The sequence below is a fragment of the Garra rufa genome, chromosome 1 (assembly GCF_049309525.1).
Source record: "Garra rufa chromosome 1, GarRuf1.0, whole genome shotgun sequence".
NCBI lineage: Eukaryota > Metazoa > Chordata > Actinopteri > Cypriniformes > Cyprinidae > Garra > Garra rufa.
Genome location: NC_133361.1, coordinates 56,753,590 through 56,781,277, shown reverse-complemented (window position 1 = coordinate 56,781,277; position 27,688 = coordinate 56,753,590). Strand labels below are relative to the sequence as shown.

At 37.0% G+C, this 27,688-nt stretch overlaps 4 protein-coding genes across 9 annotated transcripts in view; 1 reads left to right on the top strand and 3 right to left on the bottom strand.

Moving 5' to 3' along the window:
• Positions 1 to 6,755, bottom strand: part of LOC141337349 (uncharacterized) — a 34,465-nt gene extending 27,710 nt beyond the window's left edge. For 3 of the 4 annotated variants that reach the window (XM_073843157.1, XM_073843149.1, XM_073843165.1), the window contains exons 1-2: positions 6,328 to 6,755; positions 2,087 to 2,236 (exon numbers count right to left, since the gene is read on the bottom strand). In XM_073843157.1, coding sequence (XP_073699258.1) covers positions 2,087 to 2,236; positions 6,328 to 6,606 — 429 coding nt within the window. In that variant the 5' untranslated portion in view covers positions 6,607 to 6,755. The remainder of the gene's footprint in view (positions 1 to 2,086; positions 2,237 to 6,327) is intronic. The other variant, XM_073843173.1, reaches the window with a different exon arrangement.
• A 1,800-nt stretch (positions 6,756 to 8,555) lies between these two features.
• jmjd6 (jumonji domain containing 6, arginine demethylase and lysine hydroxylase) lies at positions 8,556 to 21,356 on the bottom strand. The gene is made up of 6 exons (XM_073843104.1): positions 20,968 to 21,356; positions 17,795 to 18,183; positions 16,163 to 16,449; positions 13,969 to 14,104; positions 12,070 to 12,208; positions 8,556 to 10,231 (listed from the first exon to the last, which is right to left on the bottom strand). Exons 1-6 carry the CDS (start codon positions 21,094 to 21,096, stop codon positions 10,100 to 10,102), a joined length of 1,212 nt encoding a protein of 403 aa, XP_073699205.1. The 5' UTR covers positions 21,097 to 21,356; the 3' UTR covers positions 8,556 to 10,099.
• A 192-nt stretch (positions 21,357 to 21,548) lies between these two features.
• mettl23 (methyltransferase 23, arginine) lies at positions 21,549 to 26,492 on the top strand. 2 transcript variants are annotated; one of them, XM_073843115.1, is made up of 5 exons: positions 21,549 to 21,706; positions 21,786 to 21,890; positions 24,609 to 24,846; positions 24,926 to 25,010; positions 26,282 to 26,492. In XM_073843115.1, the coding sequence occupies exons 1-5, from the start codon at positions 21,617 to 21,619 to the stop codon at positions 26,439 to 26,441; spliced, it is 678 nt and encodes a 225-aa protein (XP_073699216.1). In that variant the 5' UTR covers positions 21,549 to 21,616; the 3' UTR covers positions 26,442 to 26,492. The 2 variants fall into 2 exon arrangements, with proteins under 2 accessions (XP_073699216.1, XP_073699223.1); XM_073843122.1 differs by lacking the exon at positions 21,549 to 21,706 and having other exon boundaries at positions 21,802 to 21,862; positions 24,598 to 24,846.
• A 70-nt stretch (positions 26,493 to 26,562) lies between these two features.
• srsf2b (serine and arginine rich splicing factor 2b) overlaps positions 26,563 to 27,688 on the bottom strand; it is a 5,853-nt gene continuing 4,727 nt past the window's right edge. For both annotated transcript variants that reach the window (XR_012355742.1, XM_073843133.1), the window contains one exon: positions 26,563 to 27,328. The gene's annotated coding sequence lies outside the window, so the exon portion shown is untranslated. The remainder of the gene's footprint in view (positions 27,329 to 27,688) is intronic.

Sequence of the window (27,688 nt, the reverse complement as noted above, 5' to 3'; positions counted from 1 at the left end):
AGAAGCAACCAATTTCTGAGACTCGTTGAGTCAATCCAACAAGGCTCAGTGCAAAGAATGGTGAAATTCGAGCCCTTCTTTCTAGATATTAAATGTCTTTAGGGACATAGAGGGAGGTCTGAAAGTGCCAAAAAAAAAAAAGGCATGCCAGGTCAGCATGTCCAATAGTCACAGTGCCAAAGATCATGGGGGACCACAGTGGTTACGCCAGAGTTTGAAGTCAACGTGAAATTGCATTCTCAACCTATTCTCAACCTGTTTCACCTCCAAGTAAAACACGAGAAACAATGAATTGAGAAACAAGGTAGAACAGAACTGAAACTGATTATATACACTATATAAATATTATATAAAATATGATGCCCTTTGTAAAAAGAAGTACACTTTTTTTTTCTTAAATAGTGCTTATTATGGAAAAAATCCTAAGTCATGAAAGTCTCTTTACACTTAAGTGGGCACTTAAGTTTATTTAATTAATATTGGCTGCAAGTACAGTTTTAAAACACTTATATGATGTGAAATATGTCTAGAAGCACACATTCAGTACAATTAAGTGTACTTGTTTTTCTCAAGTGGCATCAACTCAAGTTTTATAGAAAATGAAGGATTTTTTGTTTTGGAGTGAAATCCATTTTCATTTCATGTTCATCCTAGAAATATCTAGGCTAGAGGCAGGGCAAATTCTGCTGGAGATGATCCATCTTCCAGCTCTCTTCCAAAGTCACACATCTATTGGAGAACCGCCCCATGGGTAACAAACACAATCCAAGAGTTTATAAACCAATCAACACTTAAGTCTCTAACCTTGTCCCTGGAGATCTTCCTTCTTGCAGAGTTCAGTTTCACCTCTAACCAAACACATCTGAACCTGCTAATCAAAGCCTCAGTCCCAAAATGTGCATAATATATAGTATATAGTGTCAAAGGTGTTCATCTCATTCAAAGTACACACATCCAGTAATGAAGTATGCAGATTGGGTCTCAGTCAAGCTCTTGGGTGTTCATTTGAAATTGATGGCCTGGTGTGTTTGATTAGAGCTGAAAATAAAACTCAGCAGGAAGCAGGTTATGTAAATATGCTTTATAGCCTCAATAAATGAGTATTATATCATCAATATATTCCAAGCTTCTGCATGGAGGACATTCACTGATATATATGCCAGCTGCAGAGGAAGTATAACCACTCACTCTGACTGCCTTACGATTACTTGCATTGATTTTCCCCCCCGAAACCTACTATTCTGCCTCTAAATGTAAAAAACAAAACCAAAAAAAAAACAACCCACTTTGGTGGGTGTTTCTCAGCCAGAATGAGCTGCAATGCGGACCAGATTTCATGCAGTTAGTCTGAAGCCTGGCTTTGGCCTGGCTCTATCCGTAATTTTATCACTCTCATGGTGATTTAGTCAGGCCTGTAGTGGAGTCAGAAAAAGTAATGTTACATAACGCTGTGTAATGGATAGCAGAGGGTCTCCAGAAGTAATGAATGGACAGGAGGTGTGACGCCAGTTCTAATGTTTCTCGTGTGTGGAACTTCACAGCTATCAAAAGAAATATTACTCTTAAAAATAGATTTTCCAAAAGGAGGTTTTGGCAGCGACGCCATAGAAGAACCATTCTGAGTTCCTGAAAGACCTTTCAGAGAATAATTCTTAAAAGAAACATTTCTCTTAAGAGTGAAGAGTATTTTAGCAATCTACAGTTTTTCCACTATAAAGAACCTTTTGTGGAATGGAAAAGTTCTATGGATGTTAAAGGTTCTTCATGGAACCATAAATGCAAACAGAACCTTTATTTTAAAGAGCGTATTGAAAACATGCTGGTACATGCTTTAAAAGGTTCTATGAAGAACCTTGAACATCCATGGAACCTTCCAGATTCTTTAGAGTCAAAAGGTTTTTAGATTTTTAGAGTGTTCTTCAAAGAGGTTCTTTTAGGAACTGATCACCTAAAGGTTCTTTGGGGAACCAAAAATAGTTCTTCTATGGCAAACCCCCTTAATTTTTAAGAGTGCGTGATTTTCAGAGTTGTCAGATCGTCGTTCCTAGACACTCAGAGAAACTATACATCATATCACGCGTCTTACCTGGACAGGTGTTTCTTCCACGGGGATGATCTCAGGTTCAACTGCAGGCTGTTCCTCTACAACACCAACTTCCTCAATTACGGGTGCGACCGCAACAGGCTCTTCCTTTTTCGGCTCAACAGCTACCTCCTCCTCAGCCTTTACCTCTGTCTCTTTGAGCAAAGAGAATAAAGCTCAGAAAAAAGCAAGGATGCACAATGTTGACAGTTTTGTTGCATACAAAAACCTAATTTTATATAAATGTCACACAAGTTAGAAAAGCCATGACTAAAGAACTGAGAAATAGAATAAATTCCATATAAAAAAAAATAGATAATTATATGTATTAGTAGAATTTTCTGATAAGAATATTCCAATATTAATCAGAATTTGGTCATATTCTGGTTATATCATGAAATTGTTTAAATCAGCCAAAAACAGATAAAGTAACTGTTGTGGTTTTAGAAATCTGTCATATGCCAGAATTTTGGGCTACCTGATCTCATTACGGAACTTTTTCGCAAGATGCGAAATACGAAGCAATAAGTACATATCACTGCAGTTTCCAACAGAAATGAACACTAGAGGTGGTCAAACAGTGAGCACTTGTAATCATTTTCGTACACAGTTATGATTACAGCTCCATATGTTTCCTTTTCCGGATGTAACAAGCTTGTTTGGAAGCTCAGTCCGACTCTGATCGCCATTGTGTAGAGAGGAATGTCTCCGATTGAGGTGTTGTTGGATGCAATAATATTGAACACAGAAGTCGTCATGTACCCCCGACATCTGAGCCGCTGAAGACGCAGAGGAAAACGTTACTTTCATTTTTAAAAGGAAACCGCTGATCCCGATCTACATATGCATCTATGTTCGTGTGAATCATTCCTGATGCTTCACACACAGCAGAAGTATGTATAAAGGTTTTTTTATGCATCTTTGCAAACAGCCTTTCTTAATAATGTGCTTGTTGGCAAGTTTCGCAGCTAAACGTGACTAAAGTAAACATTACGTCTCATAATCCCACAACAGAGAGGGGCGGGGCGAGCAGAGCTCATTTGCATTTAAAGGGGCCATGCAATAAAATTATACCCTGGAAATCCAGAGATCTCGCGAGAGCACAATTTGAATTGTCTCTGCAAGACACTCTGGCCTCGAGCAATGATGCATGTTACTGCAATACGTAAGCAATTGTGGGAACCAATCAAATCGGTGTATCTGATGTAGGCGGGCCAGAGGCGAGCTAAACTGATGACGACAGCGCTGCGACGTACGGAATCATTTAGTAAACATTGAAAGAGATCTATTCTACAGATGAAAATCAGTTGTTTGAAACGGCTTTGGCCGCTACAAAAGAGGAACAGAAAGCCGCGCTCGAATCGTTCCTTTGCAAGAAGGACGTTTTTGCTGTTTTGCCGACTGGATACGGCAAGAGTTTAATCTGTCAGTTAGCTCCGCTGGTAGTTAAGCACGAAGAGGAACATATCGGAAACGGCCAATGCCAGATAGCATTCGGCAGTCTCGAGTCCTGGCTGTTAAAAAAGAAGTGGTGATAAATGTTATCGGGATTGGGATTGTGGTGGATGAGGTCCATCTCATTTACAAATGGTAAGAGTCACTTGGTAAACTTACTGTAACGAAAAACGGAACTATTCAATAGTAATACAGTAGCCTAACTTGAACAGGACGATATGTCTTGCTGCTGAATGAAACGCTAGTGCTAGCGTCTATCCACATATTAGTTGATAGTTAATGAATAGTTTGATCGGACCTAATTGTTTTATGAGGTTGATTCGGCTGTCGTAATTAATAGTTATTAATCTTGTCACATTGTTTATGTTATAACATTGAAATCCACTCTTATATGTTCACCGTCGCTCTGGATACGTCACACCATGTATTGTTGTGATTGGTCTGGAGTTATCCAATTGCGTGCAGTGAGAATTTCAAACGCACGCTTGGTGCCGCCCCTCGAGTTAGGTCCTTTTCATTGCTTGAGGCCAGACCCATAATCTTAATAGATTAGGGTCTGGATTTTTCCAGGCTAATAAAATTAGTTTTTGCAGAGCTGATTTTGACAAGGTAAATGGGTGTTTTTTTTTACACCACTATTGAGAATTTTTAACCAAAGTATATTAGAGACTTTTCATTAAGACCCTAAAGAATCATATGAACTTGTGGAAAATGGACATCAGATGACCCCTTTAAAACGTCATGAAGCATTAGAGTTATAGCGCCACTCAACGAACATTTCAAGTCAGAACTGAGGTGACACGAATAAAACCAACGTTTGTGTTCGCTGATATATCTACTTATTGGTACGTATTTCGCATCTCGCAAAAAAGTTCCCACAGGAACGTTTTCATCATGAGATCAGGTTGATTCCATAAATATCCATAAATTAACATTCACTAAGCATAAGTATGCATGAGGAAACAAGGTAATTGTGGGTGATATCAGATACAGAATACATTATTGAAACAAGGACGACCAGTCCTGGGAGTAACGCTTTACAAGTAACGCGAGTCACGCAATCAGATTACTTTTTCCAAGTAACTAGTAAAGTAACGGATTACTTTTTAATTTACAAGAAAATTTTCACGTAAGTAACTTCAGTTACTTTGTTTTCCCTTTGAGAGAAAACGTAAGTGCGCAAACCTGCGTCAATTAAATGTTAAATAACAAATATCTTGATGTATAAATTACATTTTACATTTGCGCAAAAATATAACTTTTATATCTTAAAAACAACCAAGCAAGCAATTCCAGCCCAGATGAGAAAAAGTATGTTACGCAAAAGTAACATAACGCATTACTTTCCATTAAAAAAGTAACTAAGTAACACAATTAGTTACTTTTTAGGAAGTAATGCAATATTGTAACATTACTTTTTCAAGTAACTTTCCCCAAAACTGAGGAGGACACACTTTTTCATCAAATGTATGGAATATTCAAACACCTGTGGAGTATGTAAACTTCTTTTATTCCCATAACCAGAATATTGGTTTAATCGGATCTTGTCAAATTGGTTATTGTATTAAACCAACAATACTGATGTTATAAAGACTGGAGCTCTGAATTTCCGTTTTAGCACCTCAACAGCTTGACTTTTAACACTTTTTTTTTCCTGAAGATCATGTGCTCATTAGTGTCCCACACACCTGTGCTCAAGACTCCTTAAGCTTTCAACAGCAACATGTTATACAATATACTCTTTTAAATATAGGGGATATACATTCGAAGCCATATATAGAAGGACCCTGCGTCCAAAGCTCTGGGTTCTGCTGTGGTGAGCACATTCTAAGTCGACACCAAACGCGTGCTCATACGAAAGGTCAAAAACAGAACTCCATCATGTCCACTAGTGTGATGTTTAAAAGTAGTTGAGCAAAACATTCGGCTCATAGGCCAAGACGGCCATCTCCTCAGTTTGAAAAGATCTACAAACAGGGATTCAAATTATAAAATATAGTAGTAGGCCTATAATGTCTTGTTTGGATCTTCTTCACTGGAGCAACTGTGTTTCTACATTAAGTGAACGTTATGTAAGTGAGTACTTTGTGTTTATCAGCCATGTTCCTGAACTTTATTCTCTATAACTCAAGTTATCGGCTACAGGACAACAATTGTGAAGAGAAACTCTAGTTCCAAACAGTGACATCTCATCAATGACAAACTAAGAAGTAGAACATCCAAAATCATAAAAACAATGAGAACACTTGGAAAAAGCTCTTGACTAATCGTGACTGTCTTGTATAGCTGGAAACCGTTTGGCAATCAGCTGTGAACCTTTGATAACCAGCCAGCGTTCAAGTGCTGCCACTTCACCCTTAAACGAACTATACAGGGTGCCCCAATTTGGGGTTCTGAGTAGCCTACATAAACTCCAAATAAACAGCGTAATTTTTCAAATCTGCTCTTTTAATAGCCTACATGTAATGCTTATGAAAGAGCGCGTCGCGTTCTTTTCAAACGCGACGCGCAGGAGACACTTTGACGCTTGTTGTAGGAATTTTACCATTATTAAAATATCGTTGAACGACTCCTAAGAAAACGTTAAGGCAAAGACATTCATGCGTCCAAAAACAAATCAGAACTGAACGATTCTGGATGACAGACACATATTTTTAAAAAGCTGAACTGTTTTGAAACTTGCCAGACTTCACGTCTTACAAACGCAGCGCTCTTGACGCGAGGCCAAAGACGCCAATGTGAGACGCGCACAAAAACGTACCTGTAGGCTACATTAACGCGCATCTTACCTGTGCAGGTGTTTGTTGCACGGGGATGACTTCAGCTTCTACAAGAGGAGCGACAGGAACAGGTTCTTCCCTTTTCTTTTCAATAACCACCTCCTTCTGTGCTGGAGCAGGAGCTGAAGATGGTTGCTCCACTCTGTGCTCTGATCTCTTCTCCTCGGCTTGTTTCTGTTTCTGTTCTTTCTTTTGCGGAGGTTTCTTCGCCAGGAACGCCGATGCGACTATAATGGCAATAATCGTGAAGAAAAGTGCGGTCAAAATAACGGGAGCGTCTATCGTCATGATTGCCTGCTGTTGTCGTTATTAGGATGGAAATGTAAGTTTGAAAGGTTTATGGTTATTGTAGCGGACGCCTAAGACGCGGATTAGTGAACCGCCTCAGCTCGTCCCGTTAGAACGCTTCTGAGCGAGGGATCTCATAAAGCCCATGTGCCAGAGACGCTTTGCGAAATGGCTGTGTGATAAAGCCTAGTCAGCTCACTACATAGATAGCAATCCAAGGGCGCACTAGGACGCGCCTCTGAGTTCCATAAGAACGTAAAATATCTACATTTTTTAACAAGTCATACTATTTCAGCATAATTATCTTGTTTAATAAACAAGACACCTAAATTATAAATGGATTAAGTGTAAAAATAAAATAAACGGGCATCAAACGTACACCCATAAATGCTGGTTAGGCAGGTTTTTGGATTTGAGACACATCCAAGGACTCTGAATGCAGCGTCACTCCCTACAGGACAGCCTACCTTTATTAAAGGAGCACTGACCGAACCACTGACAGGCGCAAAATAATTATTTTCCTCTGAACAAAAGAAAATATATGATTATATTTGTGGAAAGATGTTGTATACATACCTACTGAACTTAAAACTACTATATCTGTAGATACTATGGCTTTATATGACTGTAGTCCTTATAAGGATAAAGCAGAACGGTAAGATAACAGAAACCAAAATAAGAGGGATCATGCAAAATGCATGTTATTTTTTATTCAGTACTGATCTGAAGAAGATATTTCACATAAAAGATGATTTACACACACTTGATTATTAATATTATGCTGTTATCTGAAGCTCCCACTTCTGTGTTTGTTTAGTAATAGTTGTTCATGAGACCCTTGTTTGTCCTGAACAGTTAAACTGTCTGCTGTTCTTCAGAAAAGTCCTTCAGGTCCCACAAATTCTTTGGCTTTTCAGCATTTTTGTGTATTTGAACCCTTTCCAAGAACTGAGGGACTCTAAACTATTACAGAAGGTTCAAACACTCACTGATGCTTCCGAAGGAAATACAATGCATTAAGAGCCGGGGTGAAAACTTTTGGAATTTTAAGATCAGGGTTGATTTACTTATTATGTCTTCTGGAAACATGCAAGTATCTTCTGAATGAAAAAAAATATATATATATAATATTTAGGCAAAATAAGAAAAATTTACACATCTTTATTCGGTTCAAAAGTTTTCACCCCCGGCTCTTAATGCATCGTTTTTCCTTCTGAAGCATCAGTGAGCGTTTGAACCTTCTGTAATAGTTGCATATGAGTCCCTCAGTTGTCACACAGTCATTGTTGGAAAGGGTTCAAATACACAAAAATGCTGAAAAACCAAAGAATTTGTGGGACCTGAAGGATTCTTCTGAAGAACAGCGGGCAGTTTAACTGTTCAGGACAAACAAGGGACTCACTAAACAGACATCACTAAAAAAACAAACAGCTGTGGATCATTCAGGTAACAACACAGTGTTAAGAATCAAGTGTATGTAAACATCTGTTACATGAAATGTCTTATTCAGGTCAGTACTAAATAAAAAATAACATGCATTTTGTACGATCCCTTTTATTTTGGTAAAATAATTACGTTTTGCAGATTCTGCAAGGTGTATGCAAATGTTTTGACTTCAACTGTAGTTAAGTTTAATGGAAGTTACCACTAAATACATGTCAAAAATGCTTAATTTAGAGATCAATGCTTTCCTTCAATCTTGTATTGAAAATATTTGACCTCTTTAAACTATCTGGGATAAGAGACAGTCTGCTTGTAATTTGGGTGTGTCATTCCTCTGAACCGATCTCATCATAAATAACCACGATGACGTATACAGATGAATTATGGCATGCGATGGTCAATAATAATCAGCTATGGTGGTTTGAATATACTGTCACACCTTGAATAGCTAAATATGCCCGGTGGACAACATGCAAATCTGGACAAGAACACTGAGAACGCCGAGATAAATACATAGAAACTTTTATTAAACAATTATCATCATATTAAGTTTGCTTTTGATCTGAGCAACATCCAAGTGTCACATGACCGAGCCAGTTCTGAACGTGGAACATGAGGAGCTGAAGTAAGAACATACCCCCGAGAAAACACTGAAGATCCGGAGCGACAAGAATCTAAGAGTACAGGCCATTCATTAAAACATTAATATTTGCAATTCAAAACCACAGCTCTGAGAAATGATATGAGAATGTGAAATATGAGCAACTTGAATGACCAACATCAGGTAAAAATAGGCACTTTGTAACCATCTTTCTCCTCCTACCCACAAAGAAAGCACTGAAACACCTCAACAACGCTCACTTTGATCATTTTTGGAGTTATGCTATTTCCTTCGGTTTAAAAAGAATTCAAGACATACAAAAACTTTTAAGACATTATAGGCTAGTCACTTCTTCCATTTCACAGAGGAAATGTTGATTTTTTTATGAGTTATGATTGCAAAGCGTGGCTCTTTTGCGTGGCTCATAGTGCACTGTATAATAAATAAACATTAGCGCCTCCTAGTGTTTCACTTACGCAGAACGGTTATAAAAGAAAAACACCTCGTATTTCAGACAAGTGAGCTAAATTAACCATTGAATTCACTGCTAACAGACGGAAAGAGAAAAAGCGGAGTCATTTTGCGCATTCACAGTAGTTTCAACTGAAGAAAGGTGCGTTCAAACTTTTGGCGCCACTACGAGGTTAAACAAACAAAATATATTTATCGTTTACACAATTTTCTTCATTTTAGTAAACTGTGGCCAAATTTTGTTCAAAGTCAAAACAAGGAAACAAAGTAGTACGACGTTAGCCACAATTTATTAAAATGAGGGAACGAATTAGACAAGAGAATTTAATTTTAATTTGAGCAAACAATATATTTTTTCTGTTTCACAAGTCGTGTGGCGCTTCATAAAAGGCTTTTAAATGAGAGTTTGAGACACTTTAAATCAAAAAATCTTCTAAAATGGTGAGAAAAGGGACCACAAGTCACTGCTGTTTAACAGTTTTAAGTACTACAGGCAAGAAAGGAGAAACCCATGTTTAAGTGCAGTTCAAGGATAACGTAGAATCAGTAATAAAATAATCAATTTTCCAGAATCAAAGACACATCATGTCAAACCGTATTACCATGAAACACCTCCTGTGAAATATAAAAACGGCATCTGTTCTGAATCAAACGCAGATAAATGACGTTGGCACTGGGACAGGAGGAGACGTCAAGCTTCCTGTCCGGAGCCTGACATCAGAAAAGGCAACACAAGAAGGGTTTTCCCCTTCTCTTCCCACACGCGGCTGTTGACTCATTCATGCAGCGCTCCTCCAGCAAGCACATATTTGGATGTTTTGTTCGTGTTTATCTCTAAAAGCGCACTAGGGCTGAGTTTATCATCATGCGCCCAGACGTGACACGGCGGCAACCTCTTATCTAATGGACAGGAGTCTCCTGAGGGCGACAGACAGAGAGAGCGCGACGGTTCATGGTCTAGGAGACACTCTTGGGACGTCACCGAGACGAGCTGCGCTCTTTGCTGACGCAGTCGTCCTGGCTTGTGATGTCGCCGTTTCCCATCATGCCACAGGTTCTCCGCTTCTTTCTGCGATGGGTCATGGCGTCGCCCTCAGAGCCCGAGTCAGCCTTCAGGAAAGAGGACAAATGTGAGCATACAAATGAAATATTCTACAGTTAAAAAGGTCACTTGGTTAGCTTTAACTAGATTCAAAATCTGTATTGTTTCTTGCATTAAGCATATTGTATTGTATGTGAAAGGCTTGTTTTGACTGAAATGACTCTTGATGAGAATTTTAAAGGGAACCCCTAGGTATTAAGACTTGTATGACTTAATATAACATTCATGATGTCTCTTACTCAAATATGTGGTAGAAAACCAATGAAAGATTGTTGCTATTTTTACAACAAAACAACCTCCGATAATAAAACACTAATACGATGCCACATCGTGTAGCTTTCGGTTGTAATTTTCAGTTTTAAGGGCAACAAGAGAAGCGATGCGAGTCTTCTTTGCGTTTCCTAATGATAAAGAAGAGGAGAAAAGAATGGGAAGATGCCTGTGGATGAATAACAATTCCTAAAGACATGCGTCTTTGTTCTTTCCACTTCAGACCTGATTCCTTCGAGACTTTTATTCGACCACAGCTACTGAAAGAGATTACAAATGGCAGAGACAAGAAACGCTAGATGCCATCCTGGCAGGATGTAAACAGGTGATGCTTGTTTCTCAATATGGATTTCACTCGATGTCCAGGGTGTTTAGACTTCTTGTGAGGGAAAACATTGGTGGTGCAGCATTTGGTTTAAGGCTATGCTTATATGCATTACCACCTGTAAGCTCTTTCAGTAGATGTGGTCATCGTATCAGAGTTGTGTTTCGGTAAAAATAGCAAAAGGTAGCACCAGCAGCTCACCAAAGGTAACCATTTTATGTCATCGACATAATGGTGCCCCCCATAGTCCAAAATATAAGGATGTGGGGTTTTTAAATAACATAAATCTTTCATGGGTTTTCTACTATATATTTTGGTAAGAGACATCATTTACATTATATGTGACCCTGGACCACAAAACCAGTCTTAAGTCGCTGGGGTATATTTGTAGCAATAGCCAAAAATACATTGCATGGGTCAAAATTTTTGATTTTTCCTTTATGCCAAAAATCACTAAGAAATTAAGTAAAGTTCATGTTCCATGAAGATTTTTTGTAAAATTCCTACTGTAAACATATCAAAATGTAATTTTTGTTTTGTAATATGCATTGTTAAGAACCTAATTTGGACAACTTTAAAGGTGATTTTCTCAGTATTTTGATTTTTTTGCATCCTCAGATTTCTGATTTCCAATAGATGTATCTCAGCCAAATATTGTCCTATCCTAACAAACCATACATCAATAGAAAGCTTATTTATGGAGCTTTCATATGATGTATAAATCTCAGTTTTGTCAAATTTAACCTTATGACTGGTTTTGTGGTCCAGGGTCACATATTAAAGGAGCACTCTACTTTTTTTGGAAACGGCTCATTCTCCAACTCAGTTCTCTCTCTTGCTTTTAAAAATACAACATTGAAACATTAATAAATCAAGCACATCCTGTTTTATGACATTAAGTCATGTTACATGATTAAGCTGATTTGCATGTGAAATTAGGCTTTTATGGAGGAGCGAAAGCACACCACTAGAAAGGAGGGCGGAATGGGGCGCAATAATCGTTTTATCACGGTTACTGTATTTTCATGACTGTTTGAAGCTGAAATCGGAAGCAAAACTGAATTTCGGTTAATTGTACAGGCCTAGAGAGTACTGAAAATAATTCTTAATTGATCATCAGGAAAAAAAATTGAGATTTTTTTCTTAGCCATGTTGCCCAGGCCTAGTTACATCTAGAGCTTAGTCACATGGTGGGTCAGTCACTGAACAGGAAACTGTTTGGGGTTGGGGTTCTGGAGGAACAAGACGTACCTCTGAATCAGAGTCGGAGGAGCTGGAGGAGGAAGAGGATGATGAGTCACTGGAGCTGTCCGAGGCAATGCCTGTTGATTCCTGCAGATCCACTTTATCTGCAAGAGCAGCAATATCAGGCCTCTCCTGTTTCAGAATCCTGGAGACACACATGAGAAACAAATCTATTTAAATAATCAAAAATAGCTTTCTCGGACTACATTTGCACAAATATTCAGCTTGACTAGACATGACACACAATACCTTTTTTTTTGCTGTTGTTTTTTTAGAGTGCTATCACATCTGTGGTTCGGTTCATTTGGTCCGGACCACGGGCAACAAATGATACATTGTAGCATTTTTCTGCCATTTTGGGTCCTTTTTACACCACACTTGACTGCTCTAGTCCGAACCAGTTGAGGCGAACCAAAATGCAGTCATGTGACAACATCCACATCACTCGTTGGCCAGATGTGTCATTGAACGCATTTTCTAAACAATAAGAAGATTGCGGTGTTCTTGTCCGTTTTCGAAAGTTGGGACCTAATATGATCATCAGACAAAAACTTGTCCTCATCCCATGATGAACAGGGCAGCTGGATTAGTCCAATAAGGCGCAGTACTTTACGCGATTGGGTCTGTTTGAGTTCGGATCATGTTCTCACCTCAAAGGAACCGCTCCAGTGTTCGTTTGAAAGCATACCGAGACTACCTCTTCAAGGACGCTTCTATGGTCCGCTTTTGGTTTTCACTTGAGTGCGATTGCTACATTCACACCTGCCCTAACGAACCACACCAAGAGGGAAAACGAACTCTAGTGCGATTCAACCGAACTAAATGAGGCAGGTGTGAAAACACCCTTAAACACCCAAAAATATTCTGTTATTAATTACTCACCCTTATGTCTTTCCAAACCCAGAAGACCTTTGTTCACCTTCATAACACAAATTAAGATATTTTGCATAGACTTTCTGGTCTTTGAAAGTGTCAGTGTTGTTGCTGTCTACGCAGGGTCAGAACACTCTCGGATTTCATCTAAAAATATCTTAATTCGTGTTCCAAAGATGAACAACAGTCTTATGGGTTTGCAACAATATGGAACTAGCACTTTAAGGGGAGACACTGCAGGCAAAAATGCAGTTTCTTCATGCACCTGTCAAGTTTGAGATTTTGGGCTTTTTGGTTTTTCATAAAGTGTTTTTTCAGACTAGTGGAAAGAAAACATCCAAAAGACACTGTTAAGGGTTTCTTTTATAGCACTTTATCTAGTTGTGTCAATAGATTTCAATTACAATACAGATTTTTAAAGTTCATTTTCTCAAAATGTTTTTTTTTTTTCCTACAATGAGCCATACATCTCCACTTCAGTAGCACTTACACACACCAAACCTTACACTTTTATTCCTATCTTTATTCTGAAGGTTTTTACAGAGGGATCTGTTCATATATAATTTGATTATATACAATATTTTACTCACCCCAAAATTGCAAAAATATATTGCTTTCCGTCTAATATAATAATAATATAAGTATTTTCTGAATTGTGAAGTGACGAAATGATACCCCAAATTCCTTCTGTAGAAACATTTGACTCTAATGTCAAAAAATGTAAGAATTTAAAAACCAACTTCATCCAGTGTTTAGATTTTTGTACTAGAAATTTATGCAAATTAGCACCTTTAATAGCGCATAAATAATTCCTTATCAATCAACAGGGTAAGTAAGGTGACAACTATTAGTTGATTTTTTTTTTTACCCCATTCACCTGCACTGTCTTGCCTTAATACACTAACTTTTGACAAACTTTATTTGTTAAATTGTTTGTTGTGGAGCAAATAAACAAGGCTCATTTGAAAATAATTAACTTAAGTGAATGAAGTTCAAATTCGTGTAAAGCTATCAGAGAGAGCAAGGTCTTACCGGTACCACTTTCTAGAGAGTTTGGGGCGACCTCGGACAGTCTTGTGCCACACAATGGGAAAGTTGGTAGTGCTTGCAAAATTCTGGGTCACAGCAATAGTCGTGTCCATATTGAGGACAACATGCCACCATCCGCCTACAGAAAACACAAAACATGGGTTTCAACCTCAATTCCAATTACGGCTGCATGATTAGGTACACAAAAATATATTATTACTTTGACACAACTGTGGATTTGAACTGCATTTGTCATTTTGCATCTCTACTGCTGCTCGACCTCTGAGTTAAGCCTTAGAAATCTATTTTATAATAAAACACTTGTAACATAAAAAAACATATGATAAAAGCCTTAAGATGTTTCCCAAAAACAGCCAAGAACAAAGTAGAGACATCTGAATACAATAAAGTCAAGTTTGCATCTGTCAGACGCTTTTGTGTTCATCTGACTGATGTGTTTTGTTCAGATGGGATGATGGGTGTGACTGACCCAAGTGTGCTTTTGTTTTGCATTTCCACCTTTCTTTCATTATAAATATAGGTCTTAAGGTCATAAGCCTTTAACACCTCACCCGCTTTCTACACCTCATTTTGAGCAGCTAAATTGCTCTCAGATTGTTTCTTTGTAATGCCAGCATCTATTTAAAGTCAATAAACGAGACGAACAAAGCCTGAACAGCCGCCAAGGATTGCTTTGCAGTCTCATAAATACCATGTGGTTTAAAGTTATGTAGATTGCTCAGCACTCCAGTAATGAGGTTGCAATTTAACAACAACAAAAAAACCATTACATAACTCATAATTATATATGAGAAACATATGAAACGCACACACAAAATGACAGTAAAACATTATGAAACTAGCCTTAAAAACAGATAATAAAGGGCATGTATACATTTTATGGAATGCAGTAAGTTTGGAACATAATAACACTTCTAGATCTGATTCGGAAAATGCAGTAATTAAAAATGGAATTTGCTATATAATGTGGAATGTCACAGAATTCGCCAGATTTTGGCTCAATAAATCAAAAGTAGGTCAGTACATTTCAATCCAAAAGCAAAATGGACTAGTGTCTAAATATTAAGCCACAAAAATACTATTTAAACATGAATCGTGCATGTTCTGTGTGTCTGTGTGTAAATGAATGGCGTAGACAAGATATTTTTGTTAGAAATAAAACTAATCTAATTGAATAAATTGTATTTCATAGGGCCCTAAAATAGGATTTTGGTTAAACTTTTATTAAATTGCAGCTAAAAAGTGTAATGATTTCAATCAATTAGATGAGCTTTTTGATTAATTTTTTTTTATTTAACCATTAAAACAGGGGGGAAAACCGATTGGTTATTTTCAAAACAAATTGACAATTTATATACTTTTTAACCTCAAATGCTCATCTTGTCTTGTCTCTGCAATGTGCATACGTAGTCTGTGGAATCCGGGTCAAGACAGGGTATGTCAAAAAACTCTCATTCAACTCTCATCAAAAATCTCATTTTCTTCCCCAACTTCAAAATTGTCCTACATTGGTGAAGTAGTATCAACCTAGTGTTTACAAAGTGAACATACAAAGATCAAATGCCCTTTACAAAAAAAGGTAAAACAGCGTTGTAGGGCGATTTTGAAAACGAGATGGGAGTTTTTCGACATATCGTAACTATCGACCCGGATCACAGATACTACAAATTATTGTATATACAGACTATAAATTGTTAATTTGTTTAGAAAATAACCGATCGTTTCGCTAGATAAGACCCTTATTCCTCGGTTGGGATCATTTAGTGCTCTTTGAAGCTGCATTTAAACTGCATTTTGGAAGTTCAAACTCGGGGGCACCATAGAAATCCATTATATGGAGAGAAATCCTGAAAGGTTTGACTGAACAAAGAAAGACATGAACATCTTGGATGACAAGGGGGTGAGTACATTATCTGTACATTTCTGTCCTGGAAGTGAACTACTACTTTAAGCATTTTCATCTCAAGATCAAAAATATTTGTCAAAATTAAGACTTGAATCTTGTCATCTTGGATTTTTGATACTGTGTCAAATTAAATGTTATTATCTATCATTGAATTATATTCCGTTTACTCTTTGTAAATGTTTTATATTAGGCTTAAGTATAAAATAAATTCTGCTCCCTAGTAGGAGTTCTTGGTAAACTTCTATGTAGCAGCTCAGTGCAGTAACTGACCAGGCACAAACACAGTCTCTCCAGGATTTTGAAGAATCTCCAGCGGTCTGAATTCGGCTGGCCAGGTGGGTTGCTGTGTGCGAGGATAGATGACGTTGAACCAGGTGATGGCCTCGTCCTGCTGGTTGCCCCCATCCTCTCGCGTCACCTTGATGAGCTCACGGGGTGTGTGGGTGGGGAACAGACACCAGCGTTTGTGGCCCTGCACCAAGGAGTTCCATGCGCTTGTGCCGAGCGGGTCAATGTGGATACCTGTTCCAGAGCGGGCAGGACCCATCACAAACCACCTGGAGGAACAGGGGAAAAAAAATAGCCTAAATGGACTAAGCACAGACATGAACTAACTGGTACTTTTTTTTTTACAAGTAGAATACATTTAGTGTTGGAAACTCTTGAAAGAATAACATAATAAAATCATTATTTAAACATTTCTGCAAGTTCTTTTTCAACAAATGTAATAAAAATAAAAATTATATTTTTTGAACGTTCTCTTTGGGCGAAGCAATCAAAATTATATTATATTATAATCATTATATTAGATTATATTTCTTCCCTTTTGAAAGTCTTACATCTTAAATGTCAAAAAAAAAAATGTTATAGTAAATTATAGAAAACAATTGTTATATTGTGTTATGACCCAAGCCTAGGTAATAGTTTAATTTCTGATACTTCTTACTGCAAAAGTATTTTTTAAAACTCAAATTTTTAAAGTAATAGGACATAAAGGCAAACCCAATTTTTTTTCTTTTCAGTCAATTATTTTGAGATGCTTTGGATGATTAAAATTCACTCAAATCTTTTACACAGAATCCAGAAACATTATGGAAAACAGAATATGTTAAAAATAAAACAGAACTAACTGAATAAATTGTATTTCATAGGGGCCCTAAAATAGGGAAAAAAAATTTGTGGGGGGTAAATGGAATTTGGGAATAAAACAATATATCTGATTTCATATGGGTATTACAGTTAAAACCGCAATTTAATAAAAGTTTAACAAAAATCCTATTTTAGGGCCCTATAAAATACAGTTTATTCAGTTAGTTCAGTTTTATTTTTAACATACTGTTTGCAATAACGTTTCCGGATTCTGTGTTAAAGTTTTGATTGAATTGTAATCATCCAAAGCATCCCTTAATAACTGATTAAAACGAAAAAAAAAAAAGGGTTTACTTTCATGTCCTATTACTTTAATTAAAATTAGAGGTAAAAAAAAATGTAGTAAGAAGTATCAGAAATTATATTGCATATTTTTCTCCTTTTCAATAAATACATAAAAATAATGTAATTTCTTTTCAACAAATGTAATTGTAACAAATAAAATAAATTACATTTTACATTTTTCAACATAAACTAATTATATTGTATTATAAATTAAGCATTTCCATGCTGTTATATTATGCAAGGTAATAGTTTCATGTCTAATACTTCTCACAACAAAAGATACATTTTTTTATTATGCTAGACTAGGTTATAGACTTTTTTTAACCTCAAATGATTTTTAAAGTAATGGGACATGAAAGTAAACCCAATTTGTGGCCAGTAAGCACCATTAGCAGCTTATTAAGCATCCTTTTTTATTAAACCTGCAAGTTTGAAACTGAAAAGTAATGAAAAGAAACAATGAGTTACCTGTACGGAGGACGTCGCTTCTCCCCTGCAAACTGAAAGAGGTCATCCCTAAAGAAAACTGGCACCTGGTAGTCCTCCAGAAGCTTGCGCCGCTTAGCGTGTTCACCAAAACTGCTATCAAAAATGTAGAGGGGGCTGTCGTCGTGGGTCGACTCCAAATACTCCACGTAGTACTTCATTTTCATCTTGACAGAGTAGCCGTCATTGTCCTCGCCGCATTTGAACTTCTGGTTGCGGTATTTGCGCTTGAGTCGCTCCAACGTCCATTTTTCCCTGGCAGGCCACGAGTCTTCGCAGTTTAGCAGAACGACGGGCTTATACGGTTTCTCAAAACGCTGAATGAACTCCTCTGGACTGAGACGCTGGGCGTCCACTCGCTCTACGTTGTCCTGGACAAAGACAGACAAGCCGTTTTTAGTTTCTGTGGAGAGTTTGGCAATCGTAATTCATAGATGTTTTAAAGAAAGTCATGCATTGATGTCAGAGCGCTTGAAACTGAAGTTAGATGATGGTTAGTAGGAAAAGGAACTGGGCATGTTCCTGAAAATTAACTTTCAAAAAGCTACTGTATGACTCTAGAATACAGCTCCCAGACAGTCTGCATTCTGGGTTTCTAAGCCAAAATGTACTGACAGTACAATAAATCCCTAGGCCTCCAAACCAGGTCTAGATCTATTTTAGTTTAAGAGTTGGAATTTAAGAAAAACTCCATGATCCTAGACATCCCATGACACTAAAAGAGCAACAGTGTGCTGTTTCCCTTAGACAGGGTCTCTAAGATGGCTCAGGTCTCACTGGTCAGATTATTTTTAGACACTCCATGACGGTTTTTCTGCAGTAGAGCTCTTCACAAACACAGGAACCTCATATGCAATGATTCGATTGCATATGAGCTTCAATTACATTTGACAACATCTATCAGAGCTGATGAGACTTAATCGGCTTCCAGAGAGGACACACTGATGCCTTTTAGCAGAGAGGATGTCATTAGATGACCTTCACATCTCACTTACTCCAAACCTGTTTGTTGTTGTGGGTTTTTTTTTTCTCTCTGTGGAACATGATTTTTAATGGAGACTGTTGTTTGTGGTACGGACCAATTATTGGTGCTTTTGTGCATTTTAGAGGACAACATTCACAAGAATTACCACTGTATGAAAACAGCTGCAAGAAGATTTTCACGTTGTGACTTAAAGCATTTTGGTTTTGTTTACGGTGCTTTTTTTTAAATGAAAACTATGAGGGTCTATAGATCAAAAGTGACAGAAAACCACACTTAAATAAAATAATTACAATTAAAATAACTACATTTTAGGATTTCAGAATTTTTAAGAGCTGAAAGTTCTTCAAGGTGCCCATGCTTTTTTAATAAAACTAATTTACATGACTTTTCCAGTTGCTTGTGATTTATTGGATAAGTATTATAAATTATAAACTATAGACACACACAAAAACAAAAAAAAACAACTTTTGGATCAGAAAGATTTTTTTTTTTTTTTTTTTTAAAAGAAGTCTTATGCTCATTAAGGCTGCATTTAATTTGATCAAAAAAAAAAATTCTATGTAAAATAACTGTTTCTATGTGAATATATTTTAAAATGTAGTTCTGTGATGCCAAGTTGAATTTTAGCATCATTACTCCAGTCTTAAGTGTCACATGATCATTCGGAAATCATTCTAATTTTCAGGATTAGAGCTGCAAAACAATAAGCCGGAATTAATCAATTCAAATTAAAAATGTTTATGCTTGCATCCTATATGTGTGTGTACTGTGTATATTCACTTTGTATAAATACACACACATACATGTATAAATTAAGGAAAAATGTTAGATTTATACATTAAAAAAAATTATATAATATAAATTATATGCAAGTGTTTATTTTTTAAATATATACATATATGCGTGTATTTATATACACAGTACACATACATATAGTATGCAAACATAAACTTTTATTTTTAATAAAATTAATTTTGCAGCTCTATTCAGGACTCTTTAATTAAAAATTAAACTTTCGCTCCGCCTCCCTCACATCCCTGCACCAGTAGGAAAGTCCACAACACCAACCCCTGACGCTGATTGGTTGGAACACTGTTTGTTTATGTGTGGAAAGGTTGGTAGTGCCGATTGTTTTTTTGGCATATCTCTGGACCCTAGGCTGACCAGAGAGATGCGGTTTTTTCACAGACAATTTATGGGGCAGGCAGCGAGCGGATCGTGAAGAAAGGTCAGCTGAAATTGACACTTTATGTTTTAGGCTAGAAATCGCTGATACAACCCTTAAGTAAAGATCATGCTCCATGAAGATATTTGGTCAATTTCATACCGTAAATACATCAAGACTTAATTTCTGATTAGTAATATGCATTGCTAAAAACTTAATTTGGACAACTTTAAAGGCGATTTTCTCAATATTTTGATTTTTTTTTTGCACCCTCAGATTCTAGATTTTCAAGTTGAAACGCCTAAGATTTTCATTGATGTATGGATTGTTAGAAAAAGTCCTATTCTAACAAGCCGTATATCAACAGAAAGCTTATTTACCCAGCTTACAGGTATAAATCTCAATTTTAAAAATGACCCTTATGACTAGTTTTGTGCTCCAGAGTTACAAAAAAAAAGCTCCTGGCATTTGAAAACTATATTAATTTATTGCCTAGAACTCACACTTTTAATTTAGAAAAACTTTGATATATGAAGTAGTCCAAAACAGTGTAAACTCAGCTCATTGTGTCTAATATTAAATGACTTTTGGCCCCTTGGAAGTTTGCTCAGGCCTCCTAGTGGGCCCTTGATTGAGAGCCACTCAGTGAAGTGACAGTGCCTATAATATAGTAATTTGTGGTACTGTAATACACATTAGAAACATCTACATTCTTCTAAAACACTTCAATACGACGTCTATAAGCCAAAGTCCCAATTTCAGCAAAACAAAAAACGTTCTTTACTCTTGCCCTGTTCCAGAAACACTGAACTTTTAAAGTGCGTCTGTTTACACGAGGAAGTGCGTACGTGCGCTCATGAACGTACACTGGCTGCCACCACATGCGCAAGCAACTTCAACAACAACCCACAGCACTGGCAGATGCCAACGTGTAGCGTCCAGCTCTACCGGTGTCCGCAACCGGTACCGCCTGTGCCACACGTTACGCAGCGTAAACAACGTTACCTTCACTGTCTGGTGTGACAAATCAAAGCTTTCGCAGTAATTGTGTTTGATCCAGTCGCTCGAGTCCTTCAGCTCGGGTCTGGCGCTCCGCTTCGCCTCTTTAATCCGCTTCTTACTTTTATGGTTCATTCTTCAGCGTTTCAACGCGTCTTGTCTTTGGGTTGACGCTTGTAGCTCGCTGGCTAACTGCAATGTAATGAAAGTCTGTGCAGACTGAAGAGGCTAGTCAGTCACTGGAGGCCTTGGAGATGTGTGTGCGGCTCTTTTGCTGCCGACAGTGCGATACGCAATACAGGAGTTAAGTTATATTTATTTGAGAAAGGGAGGCGGTTGATATACTGAAGGGTTCGATAATAAACTAAAGTTAGATAACCTGGTGGCAGCAAGCTTCTTTCACGCCTTATGGCGCAATCTAACTGCAAATACCGTATGTCCCGCCCTCTAAGAATCTGATTGGCTGGCTGTTTCATATTGTACTCTCAGATTGGCTGAGTCGCTGTCCAGCAAACTGCAATCCAACAGAACGCCAGCAGAGAAAGAGACCGCCTAAACCTACTAGAGTGATTGGTCAAATACCTCCAATCCCCGGAATTGTTGTGGAAAGCTGAAAATGTGGTACAAGCACTAAAGGGAAAACATCAGCAGGAGCATGAATGAATCTTCTCAGACGCTAGTAGAGAAGTCATTCACGTTTGAGGACTGTGAAGGCTCCCAGTCCTTAACTGTGTGTATTCCTGAGGTACAGCAAAGATTTTAATACTTTAAGTTATATGATTCATTTGATAATAATATTGACAATAAACATTGTTATAATTCAGGTTCTTGATCCACAATATGGGATGTATGTTTGGCCCTGTGCGGTGGTGCTGTCCCAGTATGTGTGGATGGCAAGAAGTGAACTACAACACAAGACTGTTCTTGAGGTGACTGCATCCCACTCACAAGACACTTTGCTGATGCTTTCTGGATGTTTAAAGGGAGCCAACCCTGATGAAAAAAAAAATGATCTAATAGTTATAGAATCAACAGTTTTTTCACTATTACATCCTCCTGTGTTAAATATTATAGAGGGTTCGGTTTGGTCAGTTACTTGGATGCACGGCCATATTGGTGATACTCAGATGTAAACAACAGCATTGATTGCATGATTAATGTACTACTGAATACATTATTCAGGTAATTTATGCTCTTTAAACCACGGAGAAAATGTGTGGAAGCTACTAAATCATATGGAGAAGCACTTAGCAGGAAAGGGTGCAATATGTTGACAAGTTAAAAGGTGGTAAAAATACAAACAAGCAGTATTACTTAAGATATATTAGCATAATATTTCACCAACCCGACCAGAAATGATAAGAACAAAAACTAATGTTGTCAGGATTCTTGCGCCTTTTGTTCCTTAGACTTTTTTTGCACTCCTCTCCTTGATTTGTTACAACTTTTGGCAGTCTATAGTACTCTAAACGCTTTCCCCAGTCTGACCAATTAGTACAGCCCAAAACATGACAATAATTGATCACTTTCAGCAGTAATAATCAATTAAATAGTTTTGTTCAGTTCAGTGGCATTGTTTACACTCTGTGCAGCCAATATGACCTATTGACCTATTTTATTTTTAAAAGGAGAAGTTCACTTCCAGAACTAAAAATGACAGATAATGTACTCACCCCCTTGTCGTCCAAGATATTAATGTCCTTCTTTCTTCAGTCGTCAAGAAATTATGGTTTTTGAGGAAGACATTTTAGGATTTTTCTCCTTATACTGGACTTCTATGGTGCCCCGAGTTTGAACTTCCGAAATGCAGTTTAAATGTGGCTTTTGCAGCTTTTGAGGTTAAATAGTATTTAAATAGTATTTTTTAAAATGAAAATAACTGATCGTTTCGCTAGATAAGACCCTTCTTCATCGGTTGGGATCGTTTAAACTGCGTTTTGTAAGTTCAAACTCGGGGCACCATAGAAGTCCACTATATGGAGAAAAATAACTGGACGTAAAACATCTTCTCTCTGGGGATGTAAGCAAGACTTCTCCAGTCATTAAGTCATCTTAAACCCCACCCCTTTCGTACAACTGACTGCAAGCTCACTTTCATTTCACCACATCTCAACATCCAATCAACAACTGACGCACTGAACCAAGTACCCACCCTACATTTGTTGTTTTTCGATAATCCATTGCACACGAATGTATGAAGAAAAAATCTGTCACTAATTCAGTGACTACAGTGTCACTACTTTGTGACTTTAATAAAAATGTTATTAACTAGAATTAGGTAACAAACTAATTTTTGTTAGGGGTTAGTTTGACTGACCTATTTTTACGTTCAAAATTAGCTGCACAGACACATAATCACAACAATTTTTGGTTATTACTACTTGTGTACTACTTCCTATACAAAAACAAACAGCCAAAAACATTTGTTTAGAAGAAGAGTTTTCCATTTCGAGTTAACTCCTAATTTTAGGTTTTATAATAAAACCTAATAAAATAACTTTTTTTTTTTGCTTTTGACAAGCTACAATTGAAGTTTTCTGTTTTTTAAGTGTAATTTTTTGGCAAATTGGATGGAAACCGATGGAGCTCAATTTGACCAATGGTAGCTTTAGTAGAAACTGCTGAAACAAACTCAAAACGAACTTCATTTTGGCCTGATTTTGGTTGAAATTAAGTCACACCAGTTTGTTCCTCGATTTCGCTTTAAGTATATGGGTCACATTTATCATTGTTTGGCATATTTTTGTGGGCATTCCCATGCGATAGGTAATTTTGCATTAGGGCGAATGGTTTCCCAACACAGATTTTTGCAATAGGTTCAATCTGATCATGTGGATCTGCCACATTGACCAATAGAAGGCTGCTTGGTCTTAAAAAAAGTAACTTCTGTTTGCACTGGGCTTCATATATTGCTACACTATTGATAATAGACAGTGGACCGGACCTTAAAAGCATAGTTCACCCAAAAATTTTAATTACCCGATGATTTACTCACCCTCAAGCCATCCTAGGTGTATATGACTTTCTTCTTTCAGATGAATACAATCAGTGTTATATTAAAAATGTCCTGGCTTTTTTGTCCCAAGCTTTATAATGGCAGTGAATGGGTGTTGAGATTTTGAAGCAAAATAAAGTGCATCCTTCCATCATAAAAAGTGCTCCACTCAGCTCCAGGGAGTTAATAAAGGCCTTCTGAAGAAAATTGATGTGTTTGTTTAAGAAAAATATCCATATTAAACCTTTATATACCATAATCTCTAGCCTTAATCTCTGTTTAACCCCCCCTCGGAACTGTGTGGAGTACTTTTTTATGATAGATGGATGCACTTTATTTTGCTTCAAAATCTCAACAGCATTCACTGCCATTATAACGCTTGGAAGAGCCAGGACATTTTTAATATAACTCTAATTGTATTTGTCTGAAAGAAGAAAGTGATATACACTTAGGATGACTTTTCATTTTTGGGTGAACTATCCCTTTAACATTGTAGTCACCCAAATTTGTAAAGCCGTTCCGAAACCTAATGAGGAAAGAATGTGCGATTTAAAGAAGAAATAGTTTAGCCAATGTTTCAAGCTAAATGAATGTGGGTCCAATTGACTTGCAACACAGTAGGAGGGTAATGAACCGTGTCTGTTTGTTTCAGCTCGGGGCTGGAGTGAGTTTGCCTGGGGTGGTGGCTGCCAAGTGTGGATCTCATGTGATTTTGTCAGACAGTGCTGAACTTCCTCTCTGCCTGAGGAACTGCAAGCGCTCCTGTGACGTCAACAACCTCCCCAACATAGCTGTGATCAGACTCACCTGGGGACAGGTATCACCAGAGCTCCTCTCGCTGCCACCTGTGGATATTATCCTGGGATCAGATGTTTTCTATGAACCTGAAGGTGAGTGTTTTTGTCCATGTGTGCTGATCTTTATCTTACAAAGTTTTCTAAACATTGAACAAAATACTGCTTTGGACAGATTTTGAAGATTTGCTTGTGACCGTCTCCTTTATTGTGAGGAGGAACCCTCATGCTCAATTCTGGACTACCTACCAGGAGAGAAGGTGATCTTACAAACATGCATTACTGAATATCATTTAACTTCCATAAAGATTGAAATTAACAAAATTTCTGACCAATGAATTTCTACGCCTTTTTAAGTCATTTGTGATTTTTGGATAAGGATTTTAAAATAAAGTTAGATAGAGGTTACACTGACACAATTTGTAGCTTGTGAAATATGTAGAAAAAAAAAAAAAAAAATATATATATATATATATATATATATATATATATATATATATAGACACATACACACACACGCATTACCAGTCAAAAGTTTTTGAACAGTAGGATTTCTGTTTTTAAAAGAAGTCTCTTCTGCTCACCAAGCCTCCATTTATTTGATCCAAAGCACAGCAAAAACAGTAAAATTACGAAATATTTTTACTATTCAAAATAACTGCTTTCTTATTGAATATATTTCAAAATGTAATTTATTTCCGTGGTTTCAAAGCTCAGTTTTTAGCATCATTATTCCAGTCACACGATCCTTCAGAAATCATTCTAATATTTTGATTTGCTGCTCAAACAACACTTTTATTATTAAGTTGAGTAGAATTTAGGTTTCTTTAATTATTAGAAAGTTCAGAAGTACAGCATTTATCTGAAATAGAAATGTTGTGTAAAATTATAAATGTTTTTCTTATCACTTTTGGCCAATTTAAAGCATCCTTGATAAATAAAAGTATTAATTTCTGACAACATTCACAGAAAATCAACTTAATTCAAAGGGGAAACAAGTTTTTTTTTTTTTTTTTTTATACTTGCTTGACAGATCTGGGGGGTGTTCCATAAAGCAAGTTTACCAAATAAGCCAGGCTTATTTCAGTTAGTCTGACTTATTGTCACTTGATTGGACTCAAAATAAATTACTTATTTGGTAAACTTGTTTTATGGAATACCCCCCTGTTCTTGTTTTAAACGTAAACTTGCTTAATTTTGTTTAGTTTCCCAGAAAACAAGAATGCGCATCTTCATTTCGCATCTCAAGTAAATGTGTTGTATTTTAAAGGAAGTTTGGATAGTTATATTGAAAAACAAAACAAAGATACTGAGGAAGATATTCATTTTTTACAGTGCATGGCATGCTATATAATTAATGTCATGACTATATGAATTTTAAACCTTTTAAAACCTGAAGGAATCTTGTAATAATACTCTGGAGTTAGGAACTGATAAGGTTTATATTAAAAGGGCTCTCCATTCAGAATTATTAACCATCCATGATGCCTATTTAAGAACCAATGCACTGTTTCCATTTCTATTTTTGCAGTGCGGACTGGTCCATAGATGCCTTGTTACACAAATGGGATCTGAAGTGCATTAATGTTCCATTAGAAACATTTGATGCAAACAAAAACCATCTCGCCGGATCAACACTTCCAGGGAATCATACTGTACAAATGATGATTATAACAAAACAAGTGTCATAACACATTTGTGTTCGAGTTTTATAAACTTTTCAAACCGTTTCCAACTCCATCCCTCATGTTTATTATAAACTATGCTAATATACACAAATTAAGCGCATTTTGCAATGACACCAAGAGGAAATGATTTAATAGTTAATTTATTGAAAATCCCAAAACCAACTGACAGAACAAAATACATTGTATAGGTTATAAAAATAAAATGACTGAATGAAATCAGACGACAGCCTTTATGCCCAAAAACTTATTAGCAGATGCTGCTTGACCTCGGCCACAATCTGGAGAAAACCGGAAAGCACTCAGCACTGCAACACAGGATCTTAACAGCTAACCAGCAAAACTCAACAGACAGACAACTGCGCCTAGTGCACAAAAAATACACAAGACATTGGGTTAGAATCCAAAGATCACAAACGAAAGGCCAAATAAACTAGTTTAACATCAGGACTGTAGAATACTGAAAAATCAAAACACAAGCTATTCATACTTTCCAAATGATTTCAAATTTGCAGATTAAAGCAAAAAGCCAATTCTAAATTAATTTCTATATAGCGTCTTACAAAAGTTACACAATCGAGGTGCAGCTAGCACGCTCTAAACCATCACCCAAACAGATTTACCTTCAAAGGCCAATAGAATGGTGATGCTCGTCCTACTCAACGAATTAAAAAGGACATACATACACATTTTAACAAACCTTACTGAAAATAGGAGCAATGTATACAAAGAACAAAGGGCTGCTTAACTATTAAACAATTGGAATATGCCAATCAGTCATAATGACCTTTAGACACACATAGGCATTGAGTAGATTTCAGGGTTTTCAATCCTTGGTTCCTCAGGCTCCAACCGAGGTCACGCATGGAGAATCGCCGCATGATGAGAGAGACCTGAGAGAACACAAAACTGTGGTCAGACATGTGATGAGACATGAAAAATATGGATATAAAAGATGGGAAAGAAAGAGACAATTACACAGAGCACACAGTCAATGCAAATCAAGATGACACAGACTACATTAAAGGGATGGTTCGGAGTAGAATTGACTTCATTGCTATGCACTCCAAAGCCCATGTAAATACTAGGGGTGGGACGATACAGGTAACTCACGATTCAATTCTGTGACGATATGTGGCCCACGATATCGATAATATCACGATTCACGATATCTACGATATTCAATATATTGGAAGAAATTTCCTCAACGATATATCACGATATATGTGACTGAAAAATAAAAAAATACCCAT